Here is an 18,264-nt window from a genome sequence, read left to right on the forward strand (position 1 = left end):
GATATCAGGATGGGTTCTGTGAATGTTCTTCACTCACATGAGCTTTGCTGGAGTCATTTTAGGTATTTATGCATGCAGGAAAATAATTTGAGGAATTCTCGAAGTGTAGGAGGCAGTTCTTTGCAGCAGGAGAAACTCATTTGAGCAATTGGTAGCACTTCTAAGAAAAATGATATTTTAAAAGGAGTTCAGGTTAGATTAGACAGCCAAATAGATGTGAGTGAATTTGTAGTTACATTTAATCCTGCTATGTTACAGTCTCTTAATTCTTGAATTCTAACTGCCTCTGTCATAAGGCTGTACCTCTGTTCTTTAAGTTCTAATCTACACCTCAAACAAATTTTCAAACAGTATACTAATTGGTGCCATCATTCAACAAGCAAAGGTCTCCCTTTCTCCCTGGTTTCGCAAAGAAATGAAGCTTCACAATTTACCCCAAATACTGGCAAGATCATACTTTGTCAAAAGGTATTTGTATGTGACTTATTTTTAACAGATGAGCTATAGCTGATGTGTTTGTGGCAGTTCCAGGTGCCATCAGTTTTTGTTACCTACTTTCCTTTCCAGAGGCTACAGCAGTGCAGCAGAAGCCATCTGGTCTCCATCTCAGTAGCTAGAGCTCATAGTCCCCAGGTTTTGACACAGAACAGTCTTGGACTGGATAAAATTGAGAAGTTTGGCTCTACTATAATAAATGTGTGATTCAAAAGAATTATTTGCTTATATATCATTATCTGTTCCTCCTGTCAATTCAGAGCACCATCTTAGTATTTCAAGTTAAAACAAGAGACTACCACTTGTTTTTTTCACGGAGCAAGTAAACTCTGTGTGCTTGTACATCATGAGTAAAATGCTCTGCTCGTTTCTAAGCATTGTACTTCTGCAATACTTCACATAGACCATAATAGGTATAGATTTATATACAGGTATAATATGTTAGCAATAACATATTAAATTGGCATTTAGCAACTTTACAAACTGCTATTTATAATACAATATTTTTTACTCTTAACAATTTCTATATCTAAATAGCAGTGCTATAAAATATATTCTTTTTTTCCCTCCTCATAAAAGTCATATCTGACTCAGTAGTAGTTTCTTTTCTTTCATGTGGTAACATATTCAAAAGAGCCAATGAGTTTCTGTGAACACTTCAGAATATTTAGCAGATTAAGGTTGTTTATAGTCATGAGTAAATGCCAAATGAGACAAAGAAGCTTAAATTACATGAGGCCTTTAAAAAAAAAATTCTTCTTCTTGTTAATAATCTTTAATGTCTGGTTTTAGATAGTAGGAGGATGGCTGGGGTGAGGAACACATTTCTTAGCTGTGGTTTGCTGCCATTTTCTAGCCTGTCTGGAACAAGTGAGTCTCTGGGATGACTGAGCACACCACGGTGCTCAGTCCTTTCCAACACAGTAAGGCTGTGACCAAGGGACAGCGCATCCTAAATGCCCATTTAGGGCTGCATAAATGAACTTAATTGTCCTGGCTGTGTCTGGGGAAGTGCATATGTACCACAATCCATATGTCATTTCTGCTGCATTATACCAGCTCATAATATTTTGTATCAGGTCCAACTTAATTATCTTACTATTTGTTTTAAACCATTCTGTTTTCTGAGTTTTTCTTTGATTTGTGTTTCTTTGTTTTGTTTTTCTTCTTAACAACATACCGAGTACGGCCCTCTCCATGTACTAACAACAAAGATAATGTGGTTTGTTGCTCATCTGATACCCATTAACAAAAAATGCAAGTTGTCCCTCATAAATATTCATTTCTTGTTAATTTTACTTGTGTAGCAAGGGGAAATCAAATATTCACTTTATGCATTCAGCAAAAAAGGGTGATTTAACTGTTGTTTTCCCTCCTGTGTTTGCCTAGCTGTACAAAACAGTCTTTCAAAGGCAGCACAGGCTCAGTCTGAGTTAATATGGCCTGTGCCAGGTCTTCCATTTATTTGTATACATGAAACATGTCAGCTTAGATTAAAATAGATCTCATTATCCTTATGGCTGGCCTCTTAATTCAAAAGGTGTGTTAATTCTCTGTCATGCTGAGCAGCAGTTCATGCACTGTATTAGGGCTCCCTTCTCTGGCTTGCGGATTTCAAAAGCCTTTCCATTTCTTTTGTTCTTGAGTAATTTGGAGCTGTTTTATTTTGGTCTCCTGACAAAGATATGCACATTGCTAAGGAAACACCTTACTCCACTTTATTCCCTGCTCCCTGCATTCGCTGTTACTTTGCTAACAGGGGAGATTCAACATCAAAGCAAAAAGTTTAACAGAAGAAATTCTGCCTGGAGAGGCTGGTGAATGCAGAGAGAACCTTGCTAATAAAGAGATCTTGGCTGCCTCCAAGCTGAGGCTGTCTCTCTTATCAGAAAAATGATTTTGTAGAGGATGAAAAAGAAGATCAAGATACAAGCAAAGTATGATGCTTTATATGCCTGATTTTCTGCTCATATTAAGTAAATTGGGAATCATCATACTTAGGTTGATAGAAATGCGTTTCTTTCAGAGGCAAGTGGAGAGTCGGGGAAGGGTTCCTTGCTGGGCTTGATGTGAAACAGGATTTCTCATTAGAGCAATCTGGTAATTACAGACTTGCTTTTCATATAAATGAAGTTTGGTAAACAGTCTTTTTAGCTGGGGGGCTGGAGAGGGCATTGTTTTTAGAAAGAGCATCTTTGAATTCCTGTCCACCATCAATATCTTATAATGCTATTAACTTATCACTTCTCTCAGTAAAAGCTGTTGCCAAATTGAAGCGATGTAGCTAGGCCTCTACTCTCATTTCTTTTCTTTATTTCCAAATTCAGATTTGGGTTAATTTTTTTCTTGCAAGATTCTTTTGCAGAAATTGCAGCACGGGCTTAGTTTGATATAGTGAAGCAGGACATAGTGTGCAAACTTTGCACTGGGCCGCACCGCATGAGGAGGAACCAGAGCTGTCACAATATACACAGTAGTAGTAATTTCCAAGTGGGGCCCATATCCAGCTCTTCACGTGGCCCCTCATTCAGCAGAGCTTTAAAGCACATGTTGCAGTCGTGTTCATTTCATTAATTATAAACACTTGCTTGAGGTTAAGCACATGCTTAAGCACATAGGCCCCTGGTTCTCAGCTTGATCGAGACCTCTGCATCATGTCAATGTTGACCAGGATACCTAAATACAGCGACCACTGCGTTATGCTCTTCTAAACTCAGAGGTAGGGTCCACTACATTGAAGCATAGCTCGCTTTAACGTGTTTAAGTGCCCTGCAGGCTTTACAGGGTCTTCCATGTATCAGCCCTGATCCACCGCAGCAGCTGGCACATATATGGTGCCATATCCTTCAACGGCTTCATGCACTACAATGCTGTGGTAACATGATCCCTTTTCTGCCGAACAAAGACCCAGCGTGAAACCCCCCTGACTGGAGCTGGAATGGCTCTTCTGAGTGATGAGCTACAGGATATGAAGAAACAGCCTGTTTGTATCTAGGCTCGCACGGGAAGCAATAAATCTGCATCAGACCGACACAGGAGCCATCATTTCAGTAGGAGTTAACACTAAGATCCTGACCACAGATTCCTGTTTGGAAGAAGCAGCCTCTGAGACATACACAGACCTCAAGGGCGGTGTTTCTTGCCCCACGGTTTGTGAATTATTACGGTTTCCTAAGATAGTGGGTGGTGATTTAGTAGGCTATTGCCATTTTTTAAAGCCACAGTCACCCTGATGAGCGTAAGCTGGCAAGCAACTGAGTAAGGGAAAATAATGAGACAGCATTAAACACAGTCTCATTTTAATTAATTACACATGAAATACCTTATGGCAAAACTGTACAAAATGCGTCCACATCTTTTCATCTTATTTTTCTGGAAAAAAAGAAAAAAGGACCACTTCTTTTTTTTTTTTTTTTAACTTTTACACTTTTTTTACCACTTTATTTTTTTAATAGAAAAAAAAAAGGTGGTAGGAGGTTTTCCATTGGAAACGTCTGAGAATCTCGACCTCTCCTTGGTGCTCTGTTGAGCCCCCAGGCCCATCGCCGGCCCCTTGCACCAATGTGATTACGCGGCCACTGTGCGCGCTGCAAATTGAGTTAGCTCCGAGGCGGGCTAAGGACAGCCCCGGCAGGAGCAGGTGCCGTCGCTTCAAGGGGTTTCTGGGAATTAGCACAAGCGGCTTTGAGGCTTAGACACCTGCAGAGGGGACAACAAAATTATTTTAGAGGTTGAGGTGTAATTTACAGAACAAGCCATTGATTTAACTGTGTTTGAACTCTCGTAATCCCTTCTCAAAACAAGCTATTCCTTACATTGATTAAGAGAATGCTGTATGGCATTAATGTCAATAATTTGTCATTTCTGTTGTGAAATTGTGCAGTAATCTCTTTTTTTTTTTTTTTTTTTTTTTTTTTTTTTCTTTTAAATCGATGGAATGGCCAAGGGAACTGTGCTCTAGTATCGCTAGAAAGTCCAGCATTTGTTATGATAAAATGTATGCATGCAGAGCTAAGACTTTGGAACACACTTCAATATTTTCCAATGCAATGGGTGAACCATCATTCTTCTATATATATACAGAAAAATTAGATTTATTTTCATCATGGTCTCCTCTGTTCTTTTGTGCTCCTATTTCTAGATCAGTAGTTCAACTAAAGATGAAATGTAGGTTTTTCCTGATTGTAGGAGCATTTCAGGGAGGCAGCAGTGCAACAAATGTATTATTAATTGCTTCCTATATGCATGCTCTGCTAGTAAAAATACAAACCTATTCCTCAGTAAAAATACATCCTGCATTTAAAAATATTTTTAATGTTTTAAATTATTTTTAAATCAACTAAATTATGAATAAGCTTCCGGAGTGGTCATAAACCTACCTCAAGCACTGTTAACATTCTGCCCTTTTCATTTGTCTGAGGAATATGGGAGGGCCAAGCGTAGGTGAATTTTTATTATCTCTGTGTTCATTATGCTTCTGATTTTCAGAACTGCATTTATTTCCAGGTGACATTCTTAATTACTTGATATGGAAAAAAAAATATGAATTGGCGCTTTCTTATTTTAATAATCCCTTTTCCTGTTACTTTTTTTTATTGATGCAATGAAACATTTAGTTATTACATATTGTAGTTATTAATTTTGGTGCAGTGATCGATCTGGGGGAATATGGGCAGCGTTGGAACTAAAATGCTTTCCAGATTTTGTATGACTACATTTAATCAGTCCTTCCCTACACAAAGCTGGGATGTTACTTCCTCTAACAGTCCAATATCCAATGAATTGAGCACTGTCCAAATACTTCCTATTAAGCAGAAATACTCAGCTCTCCATGGGAACAGACTTTAAAATACCTCTGAGATATATTGCACAATATCTTGTACATGCAGATGCATTTGAAAGGGTACAAGAATACTTAAGAGAGACAGAGTTTACCTATAGCAATGGGTTATTTATTAGACAAGTTGATACTAGCACCATTGTTTATTTTCTTCATCACAGAAAACTTGTTGTTTTGAAAGAATGTGTGTGTTTTGAAAGGTATAGTAGATGGACAGGTACTATCAAGGAATTCCTTGCTTTTCTTAAAAGGTAACCACAAGTACAAAAATAAAAAACATTGTGCATTTGAAATATTTGTAGGCATCTCCTGGCTGTGGTATGGCATTGCGTGTCACCGGGTAGAAATGACTTAATGCCTTAATACTTCAATATCCTAGTTAAAAAAAAAGTATACTTTTTCTGTTTAAACTGTAAAGTGTCTTTTATTATATATAAATTCAGTATAAGGCACAAATCTGTCCCAGGTTTTATTGCTATTTTCAAGAATGATCCTAGATGTTTAAGACATGACTAACAAAATACAAAATAATGTCCATTTGTTTGCACTTGATAGTTGTTTTCTGGATTAAATTCTATCTGCTTCTTCTCAATACATTTTCAGAACTCACTCTCACCTAGTTACGTTCTCTTATGACCATGAAACTTCTCCCAGCATTTATGTTGACTCTGCTTTTGGCCCACTGTGGTCATACAGCAGGATGTCTCTTATAAGAAATGAACAGCGTAAGGGTAGCACAGTTTCAGAATTTTAGGATGAAGCTGAGAGGGAAAAACTTACTTGGAAATGTGCCTAACAGTGAACAAACAGGTTGCAGCCTGCAGGTCTTCTCAGCATAAATCAGCTACAAGTCTCTTGAGGTCAGAGCCTCAGCTCTTTAATTCAAGCTCTAACATTTAATGGGCAACTGTCAACAGGAATCTCAGTGTCTTCACAGCTGCCCATGTTCTAAGTTTGCCTGTATGAGCATAAATTGCAAATGAGTTTGATGATAACTGCATGTGTGAGATTAGTATTGATTTACATGAGAAGCATGTGAGACACATAGAATATAGGCAAAATATGACGCTAATAGATGTGACTATAATATCAGTTTTATAATAATAACGTATTTTTATATGTTCATCTCCATGTAAGCTTATGGGAGCCTTGGGAAAAAAAGTAGATTCTCAAATGTTCCACTGAAGGGTAGATATTGGCTAAAATCAGTAAATTTTGTCCTAAGTCATCTGTATTCCTGTTTGTTGCTGTCCTTGTGGACAGTTTCGTTCACTTGATAATTTTCTTTGCTGTATGACCTGTTTTGTTAATGTTTTTGCTTTTGGTTTTTTGCCTTTGCAGTTTTGTGCAACACTTGGAACCACCCCGTGCTGCTCCTTTGACAAACTGTTAGAACTGGGTCCTCTTTGTAAGTCTTTGTCTGCTGCTGCTTTCTAAAATTGCAGATATCAGTTGAAGCCATAGGGAGTCACTTCCCCAGCACTGTGCAGTGTCACTGTTCAAGTTCAACAAAGCTACTTATATAAACGAAACCTTCAGGTACAAGGATATTTTTCTACTTCCAGTGAGGGAAAAAAAAAAAAAAAAAAACCCAATGTATTGTAAGTGCTTCCATTTGTAACACTTCAAGTTGTTTTACTTACAAGAGGATCTGGAGCAATGGGAAAGATCAGGGAATGGCTGAACTCTAGTTCTCTGCATCAAGTGTTTTGTTTCTCTTTGTTTCTAATGACTATAAACAGCAGGGAAACATGCACTGAAACCATTCATATTCTCCTTAACATTTTACCTTCTATCGCCTACTTCCTTCTTCTTGCAAGAAAGCAAGACAAGTGCAGGGATGCTTAACACAGTGACTGAGTCATGGCCTCATCGTAACCATTTCTGTGTTGCTGTCTAGCATGGCAAGCAAAAGCTTGGTCAGAAGCACACTTGTTGACTGGTGTGACAAGAACACGAGATATGTTCAACTGCACATTTAGAGATGGCAATTTATAGCTCGAAGCAGGCAGAAGCTTGACAGAAATACGTCAAGATTTGACATTTATTTATTCACACAGGTGGGGCCTAAAACACTTGGATTTTGCATGGTGGTGACTTGCTTCAGTAGGTTTTCTCTGTTTCACCCTTTCAGCACAAGCATCAGAGATTCCTAGTTCTCCTCTCTAAAATATTTTTTTCATATTCTGCTTGGGAGGTAGAAGTGATTTTGCTGTTATTCCCATGAACCTGACCTAGTGAAACAGTGACACCAGCACTTTTAAGTGGTTCGTCAGTTGCTCTCCTGACTTTCTGCTTGTGTAGTGCAGGACCAGCAGGAAGATTGCCCATACCCTAACTCATAAGCCTTATAATAGCCTTTATGCACACTGCAGAATGCTTTTCTTGTTTGCCAGACATTTATGGAAAAAGAAATAAATATAGTTCACATGAACACAAATTTCCACATAAACTTAGTGCCCAATCACAGATCTGAATACGTGTGCCCCTCTATGTAAAAATGTGCATCAGCGTTGTTGGTGACTTGGGTAACGATACTATGTTTGGCTTCAGTCATTAGCTCCTAGCTGGAATGTGTTACCATGTGAACTTCTGCATGTGATCAGTAGCAGAGTGTGACTAGAAAATCACAGAGAATAAATGAGAGCCATATGCTAAAATATTTCTGCAGAAACCGTTCAGTGAGTAATCAAAACTAACACATTCTTAATCTTTCAGTGCTTGCTCTTGGATAAGTGTCTCAATCCTCAAAATAGATTTTGCTGTATATAGTTCAAAAGCATGCATAAATATGTATTATATATATGTGCATGTATATGTATATACATGCACGTATATATAGATATGGAAACCTGTTTTAGAAATGCTTGTGCACTATTTGTGAGCTGAAAGTGGCAAGCACAGCTAAAACTCCAGCTCTTCTTGCTACATTTTATTAACATAGAAATGAATAATTACATCTTTAGATACAATTTGAAAGTGTATTTTCTAATAGTCCTTAAAATTATTTAGTACTGTATCTTAGTTAATGAAATAAATCTAAATATTTAGGGATTCCACTCCATTAGTGAAACTGAGGAAGAAAAGTATGCATGCACACATCTTTATGTATTAGCAGAAGTCCAAGTGGTAGAAATATTTCATCTCTATTTTCCTAATTTCAAATTAAATTAATAACATCAAAGAAAATCTCTAAGGTATTTGGTTTAATGTAAATTAACAAGGATTTGTAATCTGCTGTTTAATTTATTTGGTTTTTTTTTTCTCATTAAGGTAATAGAGAAAATATCTGGATGCATATTGATGCAGCCTATGCTGGGAGTGCATTCATCTGCCCTGAATTCAGGCATCTTTTAAATGGAGTGGAGGTGAGTGAAATATTGTTTCTCTAACAACCTGAGAAAGCCTTGTTCTTGCATAGCAAGGGTTTTTTTTGCTTCTTAGGCATATGCTTTTCTAAAATCCCTGAGCATGCTGCACTTCTCTACAAAATATCTACATCTCCTGTTAGCATTATCAGCATTTGTTTTTTTTTCACCAGTTCATTCTGGCAGTATGCAAGTTACCACTATATGTAAGAATCTGTCATTCAAACTGCCAAATTGTCCAAAAAGTGCATTTCTAGCACCCCAGTTCTACCTTGCCTGCCCATTTCCACCAAAGTTCAACCAATTAATGACCTTATTATGCCTGAGGGCTTCCATACATCCTGAGAGACGTACAGGGTACAGCCAGCAGTAGCTGTGCCTCCAGCAGATAGGGCTTAATGACCAAGAGAGAGCTAAATGAAATATTCCCCCAACAGCACTCCTGTTCCTTTTTTTCTCCCTCCTCCCCGAGCTGCTTGGCATTCAGTTCCTTAGATAAGAATACTTCAATTTCCTGCTGTTCCCCTCAGACAGGCAGATAAGTCCTTGTCTGCCCCGTCAATGGTGAAAATATTACTGTTTGGTAAAGCCAGAAGTTTAAACACAGCACTGATATGTAGAGACTAATAAAGAAGAGCAGGAAACCCCTCCACCCCCACCAAATAAAGTGTTTCTTTCTGTCTTATTTTTTATCAGCAAATTAAGCTTGCTGTAATTTCCTGTATGGGAATATTTTTTTTTTAATTATTATTATTGGTTACTGAGGGAAATGAAAGAGCATCCCTTGTCTGGGCTTGCATATGTCATTTATGTCAATATTTAACAACCAAGAGTAGGTTCCCTACTCTGGAAATAGATGGGTGTAGATGGGTAGATAGATGGATACATTTTTGGATAAATATCTCTTCTTATGTGAGCAGTTGTAATTTTTTTCAAGTGATGGGGAAGCTGATGAGAAACAAATGTGAAAAGTGCTAAGTGGTGTTTCCAGAGTCTTCCTTTTGTATTGCTAGTGCGCTTTGCCTTAGAGAAGTCCTTCCCACACAATTTCCTTCTCATTTACCCTGGTTTCTTCTCATGTCATGCCTACATAAATGTCAAGTAAGGCTGTTATTATTTAATACATAACCATGTATTGTGAATGCTTATTCTGTGCTGGACTTGTCTAAAAATTAATTTATATTGGACTACAATAAAAAGACTATTCTATGAGAGGAAAATACCTTAGTGGTTAAAAAAAAAAAAGTCATTTAATGGCTAGTTGTAATTTCATGGATGAATGTGTACACAGATTGATAACTAAATGTATCATTTGTCTCCACATGTAAACTTTGTAAAGCTGTAATTCTTGGTTAATACCAAAAATTTAGATAATGCCAGAAGCTTATCTGCACACCAATATCCCCAATATCAAATCAAGATTTAACTACAGCAGATATTAAATAAGGTTACATCAGTGTGAACGTTATAAAGCCACATTAGAGAAACATATTCATATTGCATGTACTCTGACAATTTGACAATTGACAATTTGACTAGATTATATCATAAGCACATGAATTCTTTTCTTTTTCATAATTCCTTTTTTTTTTCTATTTATTTATTCATTTTCAGTTTGCAGATTCATTTAACTTTAATCCTCACAAATGGCTTCTAGTGAATTTTGACTGCTCTGCAATGTGGTAAGTATTACAGAAAAAAAGGAAACATTACAGAAAAGAAAAAAATCTCATAGTAAAATAGTTTGTTTTTCTAATGGTAGGTATTGCTTAAAGGAAATTAGGAGTTCAGGATATCTTTAACTATTGTACTGTACCGCATTCACTCTTTCATTTAATACAAGTTAAAAATAAAAAAGAAATATACTTTTGATCCACATTTTTTCCAGAGGGAAAGCCTGAAAAGCCTAGGGATTATCTACTCCATTTTGGGATTGATTAAAAAATAAAAAGAATAAAAACTCCATTGAAAGGGATGCTGCAATGAACAGCATACTAAATGGAGCTTGTTCTTCTCTTTCATAAAATTTCTCTCAGTTTGAGTCCTGATCCTTTCAAAAGTCTTTCCAAAAACGTCTGGGATTTGGCTGATAAAAAGCAATTAAGTTCAAAAATGACCATTTATACTATTTTGTACTGATTTTTCAGTGTCACCAGAGGGTGGAAGAGACTATATTATGATACAGAAAGATGGCAAAGCAGAGAGGAGTAGATGTACTTTGAAACAAAGCAAATTATCATCACAAAGAGAACAGCATTAACAGTGATGCTATTAGGTCCCACACTGAAATTTCCTGAATTTAGCATGTTATCAGAGTCACAGTTAATTATGATTACCAGTAAAACAACTTCTCAGAAAAGGCAGACTATTTATCCAAATAAAGGAAAGCAGCAATTTCAGTTTTATTAAAGAATTTTTCTGGAAAAGCAAAATGGTCAAAAACTGAAAGTCAGGGAAAAAAACCACCCTTAAAAATAATCCAACAAGCGAATTCACTTTATTTATTACAAACAAAACAAATAAAAGGAGGAAAAGAAAAGGATAAAGCTGAACGTGAAACTATGATTGCTCAGTTGCTTTAGGTTAACGTTTACCTCCTTTAGTAATCAACGATGACTTTTGCAAAGATGTGTATATTATTCGGAAAATACATTTCTGAATATACAGAAATATAAGCACTTTAAATTCTCCAGGACAAAATGACATTTTTTTTAATCAGAATAAACGATAATAAAACATTTTGATTCCGATTGATCAGGAGTGGCAGTGATTAACCCAGGGCCCTAATTTGTAAGTACTTCAAGACTCATCATCTCTCCCTGTCTGTGGGAATTGGGAAAAGATGAAATTTCTTTACTAGTTTTTACCATCATTTTCTCATCTTTCAAAGAGATTAATATCAAAGTAGCCACTTTCAGAAATGAGAAAATTCTCTGTCATCCTTTTTAAAGTCTGTAGCACAACTAGGAGGCCGAGTCTTGTCCCTACAAATTTAACTTCTCATTAATCCTGCTTTCCCCTATTTAATATTTTAGTATGACTTACACAGAGAACAAGATATATAAAATATTACTGTCCATCTGGTTTCGCTTCGATCCCAGGAGAATTCAGCTTCCTTCTAGCAGAGTGTAGACTTTACGATTAATTTCAAAGAAAGCTGTTAGAGGGTTCAAAGGTTCTTAAGGTGGAAGGGAGAAAAGCCCAAGCTTTTCTTATAAAATGAGAAATGAATGAGAATAAAAATGAGCTCAAGTATTAAACAGAGAGTTTTTGATTCCATTAGGTAAAACATCTCATAAAAGAATATGTTTTCATAAGTACAAAGATTCCATTACAGGGAATCTCAAGAGGTCTTGCAAAAAATCTCTTCCTCAAAGCTAAAGCATCACAACTGCAGCTGTTAAAATTTCATTTCAGTACGGCATTTATGTATAGGTTTAATTCACTTAATAAGGAATTAGATATACATTTAAAGTTAAGCTCTTTGGCTTGAATCCACATCTGTTGCCAAAAGAAATCTTACTACTCTCAAGGCCCAAGTCCAAAATACACCTATTATTCACTGTAATCCACTACATGAAAAGGCAAAATTCAGTAGAAATGTAATAATAAAGTATGAAGGGGCCTTTTGAGAAAAAGCAAATGAGAATAATGCGTAGTCTCCAGAGGATCCCTGTGAAGTATCAAGCATAACTTTGTACTACCAAGAAAGTGCTCAAACAATAGTCTGTACCACTGCAAAATTGCGTTGAGCTCCAAAGAAGGACAAGCTTCTGAATCACCCAGCCTCCTCGGCGCTTTCTCCAGTGTTTAAACACTCCCATTTCTTTCCTTTGCAAGCTGATTAAGATAATCCAGCCATTAGATCTATAAATGTAATTATATAACTACTTAGTGCAATGTCTCACACTGATGTCATTTGGGACTTGGAGGCAATTTCATTTTAAACCTTCTGCAAAATATCCTCAGACTTCCTAATGCACAGAAAAGAGTGATCATCTTCAAAAAAAAAAAAAAAGGTTTAATATAGTCACCTGAGACATATTTCCATATTAAAATGTTGGGGTCCTTTAGAGACTGTCTTAAAACTTCAAGTCGGTTTTGCCCAGTTGTTTGACTTCTTATTATAAAAGAGCAAAAAGTTTTTCTAGAGAGAGTGAAAATAATAATCTTGCAAAATCTTAGTATCATTGCTTTTCTGTTGGTCTTTTAAGAGTTTAACTTTTGGTTGGGAAGAGTTTTGTTTTGGTGTTTTAAAAGAAGAGGTTTACTACATATTTTAAGGAATGCTCTGCTGCAGGTAGAAGGGAGATTTTACTGTTGACCTAAAATACAGAGTCCTCACTTTGCGTATTGTTTTTGTCAGCTAAAATGGGCAGAATAGAGTGATGCTGTTAAAACCTAAAGATGTGCAATCCAAATAAGCAGTCTCTTTCACGAGTTTTCAGTGCTTTATTTACTAGAACTTCTATAGGGCACTTCATATTATGAATATTTAACTTGCAAAGCTAAGTTAGTGATGCTAAATCTTAATAGGACCATTAGTGCAGCATTAAGTCTTTAAGGAATTCTGGTTTATCAATGAAATTTTTGAAATACTTATTGAAGATCCTTCAGTGAAATCCTGTTTATTTGCAAAGAAACTTAACATCTTTTCTGTTCATTGCTGGACTACGTAAGCACTTACTGCAAAGAAGTTTACAAACATGGGATCAAATACAGATCTGGCATATAGATGTGCAATGCAACTGGTTCATATGCATTTCTGTCCAGATTTTAGATTTACTTTAGTAATCTTTATAGATAGTTACTCATGGTTACTAGATTAAAACCTGTGAAGTCCCCAGATGGAACAAATGCCATTAAAATAATAATAACATCACAGTGATTACTAATGTCATTTTAACAGCAACCAATGCATCAACTCATACTTCATGGAAAGTGCAGGATGACAGCACTTTTATGTCTTCTATAAAATTTGCCAACAACATAACCAATGTCTCAGCAGAACAGTTATCTGTTATGTTGTTTAGTACACCATATTATAGAGGGAATAAAACTCACAGTACAACTATGATATTGCACAGTACAACGAATGATTATTTCAGTGTAATGACACTAAAACTTGTGTTTCAGTAGCTCACCCCATAAACAAATCAGCTGAGTATGTCAAAGTAATAAATATATCAAGTAAAAGAGCAGCTCGGTACATAAATGGAACAAGTTCAGGTTTATTCATAATACAGACCTTATTTAAAGCTGTTGTTGGGTAATAATTTCTTCCTCCTGACAGTAAAAAACTTCTACCATTAAATACTATATTTTTTTTCACTGTGAATATTGTGAAGATCATTACTACTTTTCATATGTGTAAACTTACTTATGCATTTAGGTACTTAAGCAGTTAGGTACTTGCAGGCAAGTACTGTGTGAATTTTGGTACTCTCCTTAATATTAAAATGGGAGGAGAGCTTTTTGTTTGTTTGAATGAGATGTTTAATGTGTGTAGTTTAGAAGTGGAAGAATGTGGGGTTATATACTGGTATATGCATTTATTCAGACAGACTAAAATACCGGAAATTTTTATTTAGAATTCTATAGTAAAATGCATTATAAAAGGATATGCAGTAAAACAGAGAAGATTGGGATTTTGGTCATTTACAGTAATGTCCCCATATTGACAAAGTTATTCATTTGTGAAATATATATATATGTACAGGCATAGTATAATGATGTAGCTGTCTTTAACTTTTTGATATCCAATTTCTTCTTGTTCAGCATATATAGAAGACATGATTTGTAGAGGCGTGTCATTCTTACAGATAAAGTGACGAATATACCATCAAAATCTTGTTGGTGTTTGCTGGCAAAATCTAGCTTATTCTCTCTGTAAAGGGCACGCTGGCTTTGGAAACCGAGTGCAGTAGTAAGAGGCACCTCTCAACATTATGTCATGCTGTGGTTTGTCTCTCAACACAGTCAAGCCAGAAAGGGAAGGAGGGAAGATGCAGGAAGGAAACCGGCCTTGGGACAGGATGGCTGGTGTCGACCACTGGCTGCTGCTGCCACCAGCCACAGTGCAGAGCCAGGACAAGGCAGCACCCATAAAACCTCCCCACGGCTACGTACAGTGTCTTTAAAAGCCACAGCTCTTCCCACCCGCTTTCTACTGCAGTATTTGCAAAACAAATTCCCTTCACTGCAGGCTCTGGTGTTGCTCTAGCTGCTCATATGTCCTGGTGTGTCTGTCACTATAAAAGGCCTCTGGTGCCTACTGCTTGTCTGGTGTTAAGCATACAGTCACATTGCTGCTGAGCACTGAGCTTCCTACGTGTAGGGGCTGCACTAGGACCACGGTGAAAACGCAGCACCCTGTGAAAACGGAACAGGCTGTGCCCAGGAAACGTGCCCGTGATGGCCTTGAATTTCCTGTTTAAATGCATTTAACTCTCCTGCACTTCTTGGGGAAATTTAATCCCTTAAATCTGTATTGCTTAAATTTCTCAACTTGTTTCCTTTTTTTTTTTTTTTTATACAGGGTGAAAAAAAGATCGGATTTAATAGGTGCTTTTAAATTGGAACCTCTTTACCTGCAGCATCACCATCAGGAGTCTGGTAATTCTATAATTACATAAGATAATAATTATTTTATTTGAACACTGATAGTTAATAGGAAAAAATGATTAAACATGGAAACTAAAATACTTTAAAAACTACCTAAGTGGTTTAGGAACCCATTTCCATTTCCAAAGTGTTTTAGAGAATTAAGCGTATTAAAATGCAGACGCATCTAGTGAGATTTTTAGTTGATATCAAAAGCAATTAAGGAAAAGCCATTTTAAGAAGCATTAAAGTGATACTTTTGTTTTGGGATTTCCACAGCTCCAGATTTAATGCTGACTCTTTGCATGAGCATTAACCAAATTTTTTTGGAAAGTCTTTTGGAAGTCAAGTGCTGTGTGTCTGTTCCTTACTCTGCTTTCCCCAACATAACATTCACTAGAACTGTTTCTTTATAATTTTTTATAATTTATCATTGTTTAATCATTTTCAATGCCTGCGATGTGTTTGATTTTTTTTTTCCTGGCTATGCAGGCTCTGATTCACATTTTCAGTTGCACATGTCAGGAGCAAATGTTCCCTGCAGTGAGCTGTGTTGGATGTGTGCTCCCTTTTGCATGCCAGCTCCCGGGGACACACGGTCCTGTCCCTGCAATACTCTTGGGGCACTCTGTCTTGCGTTGACCGTAGCAATTGGCGTAGGTGCCTCCTATCAAGCCACACAGAACAGCGTTCCTCAGAAGATGCTCACAAAGTACTTAGAGATTTTAGGCCCTGCACAAAGTTTCTTCACGAACCGACGTTTCTCCTGACACACACCTAGCAATTGCAGACGGTCGTTTCCCAGCCCGAAGCCTCTCTGTTTTTGTATGTTTGCTTGATAACTGACTAGCTGTGAGGTCACAGCAGTGCAGGGCCAACATGTGGCACGGGTTCATTCATAATGGTCTCAAAAGGTGCATCCTCCCCAGGTGAAAGTTCCTTGTGTCTTGTTTTTCCTGGAGTTGCTCTTCATCTGCGTTTGAAAGTATATCCCCAAGTACTTTTCTATTCTTTCTGTTATGAATTTCAGCATTCACTAAAAATTACTGGGCATAATGGAACCCTGTGCCTTAATCCTGAACTGGCAGAAGCTTCACCTTTTTTTTTTTTCTTTTCTGCATTTCCAAGTTATGCAGTTAGAACAATAAACACTAAAATGCGTTGACTCTGGAGCTGAGGTTCACCATCAAAGGTTAGAATTGCTAGGAAAAAAACACGTGCCTGTTTGTTTGCCTTTTTAAATGAAAAATACAAATTATGGTAATTACTTTTGAATCACTGGCACTTACTTCCGGTACATAGTAAATGTTCTCTTGAGGGGAAAACATCCAACTCCTCTAGTTAAAGCGAAAATACGTTCTCGTGACAACTGAGAGTGCTGATACAAGAACCTTAGGTCTTCCCCAGGTTAAATAACATCCAAAAAAAAACCCAAAAAACACTTTCCTTAATATTAGCTTCTTTCAGTGAGGCCGCTTGCTTGGCCTGGGAGCTTTCCTTCCTCAGTTGGATAAGGAATTGTTCAGTCTTTGTCTTGTCTTCACTGGCTGTGGTAGTATGTTATGTGATCTGGATGTAGCGATCCCACACAGGTCAGCAGACTATTAGCAGTCCAGAGGAGCTAAGTTTTTCTAAGCCCTCTTCCCATTTGCTAGCAATTTTCCAAAGAGCTGGATGAGACTTTTTCAAATGCAAATGTCTTTAGTTGAACTGCTAAACCCAATCCACACTTATGCCTTCAGTAAAAATGGCCAGATTTGCAAAGGTGCTAGGCTGTTACAGCCCCATTGATCCCAGTGTGATTTATGGGATGTCAGCACTCCTGGAAATCAGACTTGTCTGAGGGAGGGTCTTAGTTTCTTAACTGAGTATGTCTCAGGTCGGAGAATTCCCACCATGGTTTACAAGGCAAATGAAGTGGCATTTTTGAACTCACTCATCTCTCACTCAAGAATTTAAATGAGCGGAAAAATATATCTATCTGTGAGCAATTACTCTTAATAACCATATGGCAATTATGTGTGCCCCCAAGGGGAAAGTCTTTATTTTGTCATTAATTATAATTTTGTGTGATTTGCATCATCACACCAGGAAGATTATACTAGCTCGCCTGGCAACCCTGGATATAGGTCAGATCCTAATGGCACTGTTAGAAGAATGCAGCTTTATAGTCTATTGTGAGTGCCACATATGCTCCCACAGTTCAGTTCCTCCTGGTTAAATACAGATGTAGGAATAAAGCCTGTAATCAAGGACTAATCATTGATTGCATTCTGCTTCACAGCTTGTGAAAGGCGGTGTTGTGGATCATTAGACGCAGCCCGTTACAGGAGCGTAGGTTTATTTATCTATCACCAGTTGCCTCACTCTTTGCTACTAGTCTTTCTGCTATCAGAAAAATGTCTGCTAGGGTGCAGAAGAACATGAATATTACCGAATTACCTTGGTGCTCAGCTAAGACAACAATGGTCATCTCCTGAGGTCCACGAACAGGTTAATGATTGTCTAGGTCTTTATTCCACCCCTAGTGAAGTCCTTAAGGAACAAGTTAGTGAACCAAATGGGTATATATTGCAGGAGAAAGAAATCATGTGTTCTTCTCTTTTTTTTTTCACTGTGTACATTAGATAACATTGGCAAAAGAACCCAGAGCACAGAAAATACTGTTGTTACATTTCCCTGGAAAATATGAAGCCTGGGAATAACATAAATTACATACACTTGTCAAATTTACAAGCTACAGTTCCATGTAGTAGCTTGTGATGCTAATTCCAGGAGCACTCAGATGGCATTTTCTCACGAAATTTAAGCACATATTTTCTACTGAAGTTTCTACTCTACTGCAGAAGAATAAAACAGAACAATAGAGCTAAGCAGATTCTCCCCAAAATGCTTCAGATTAAGTCCATTGTAACTTCTGTCACTGTCTAAGTGCAGGTAAGTCGATGTTCCAGTATG

At 37.1% G+C, this 18,264-nt stretch overlaps 1 protein-coding gene across 4 annotated transcripts in view; it reads left to right on the forward strand.

Moving 5' to 3' along the window:
• The window catches only part of DDC (dopa decarboxylase), a 64,664-nt gene that overhangs the window by 32,646 nt on the left and 13,754 nt on the right, over positions 1-18,264 (forward strand). For all 4 annotated transcript variants that reach the window (XM_026038361.1, XM_026038362.1, XM_026038364.1 and 1 more), the window contains exons 7-10: positions 6,677-6,743; positions 8,609-8,703; positions 10,318-10,385; positions 15,242-15,318. In XM_026038361.1, the coding sequence (XP_025894146.1) occupies positions 6,677-6,743; positions 8,609-8,703; positions 10,318-10,385; positions 15,242-15,318 (307 nt within the window). The remainder of the gene's footprint in view (positions 1-6,676; positions 6,744-8,608; positions 8,704-10,317; positions 10,386-15,241; positions 15,319-18,264) is intronic.

This window comes from Nothoprocta perdicaria, unplaced genomic scaffold, assembly GCF_003342845.1.
Source record: "Nothoprocta perdicaria isolate Ctin4 unplaced genomic scaffold, notPer1 scaffold_209, whole genome shotgun sequence".
NCBI lineage: Eukaryota > Metazoa > Chordata > Aves > Tinamiformes > Tinamidae > Nothoprocta > Nothoprocta perdicaria.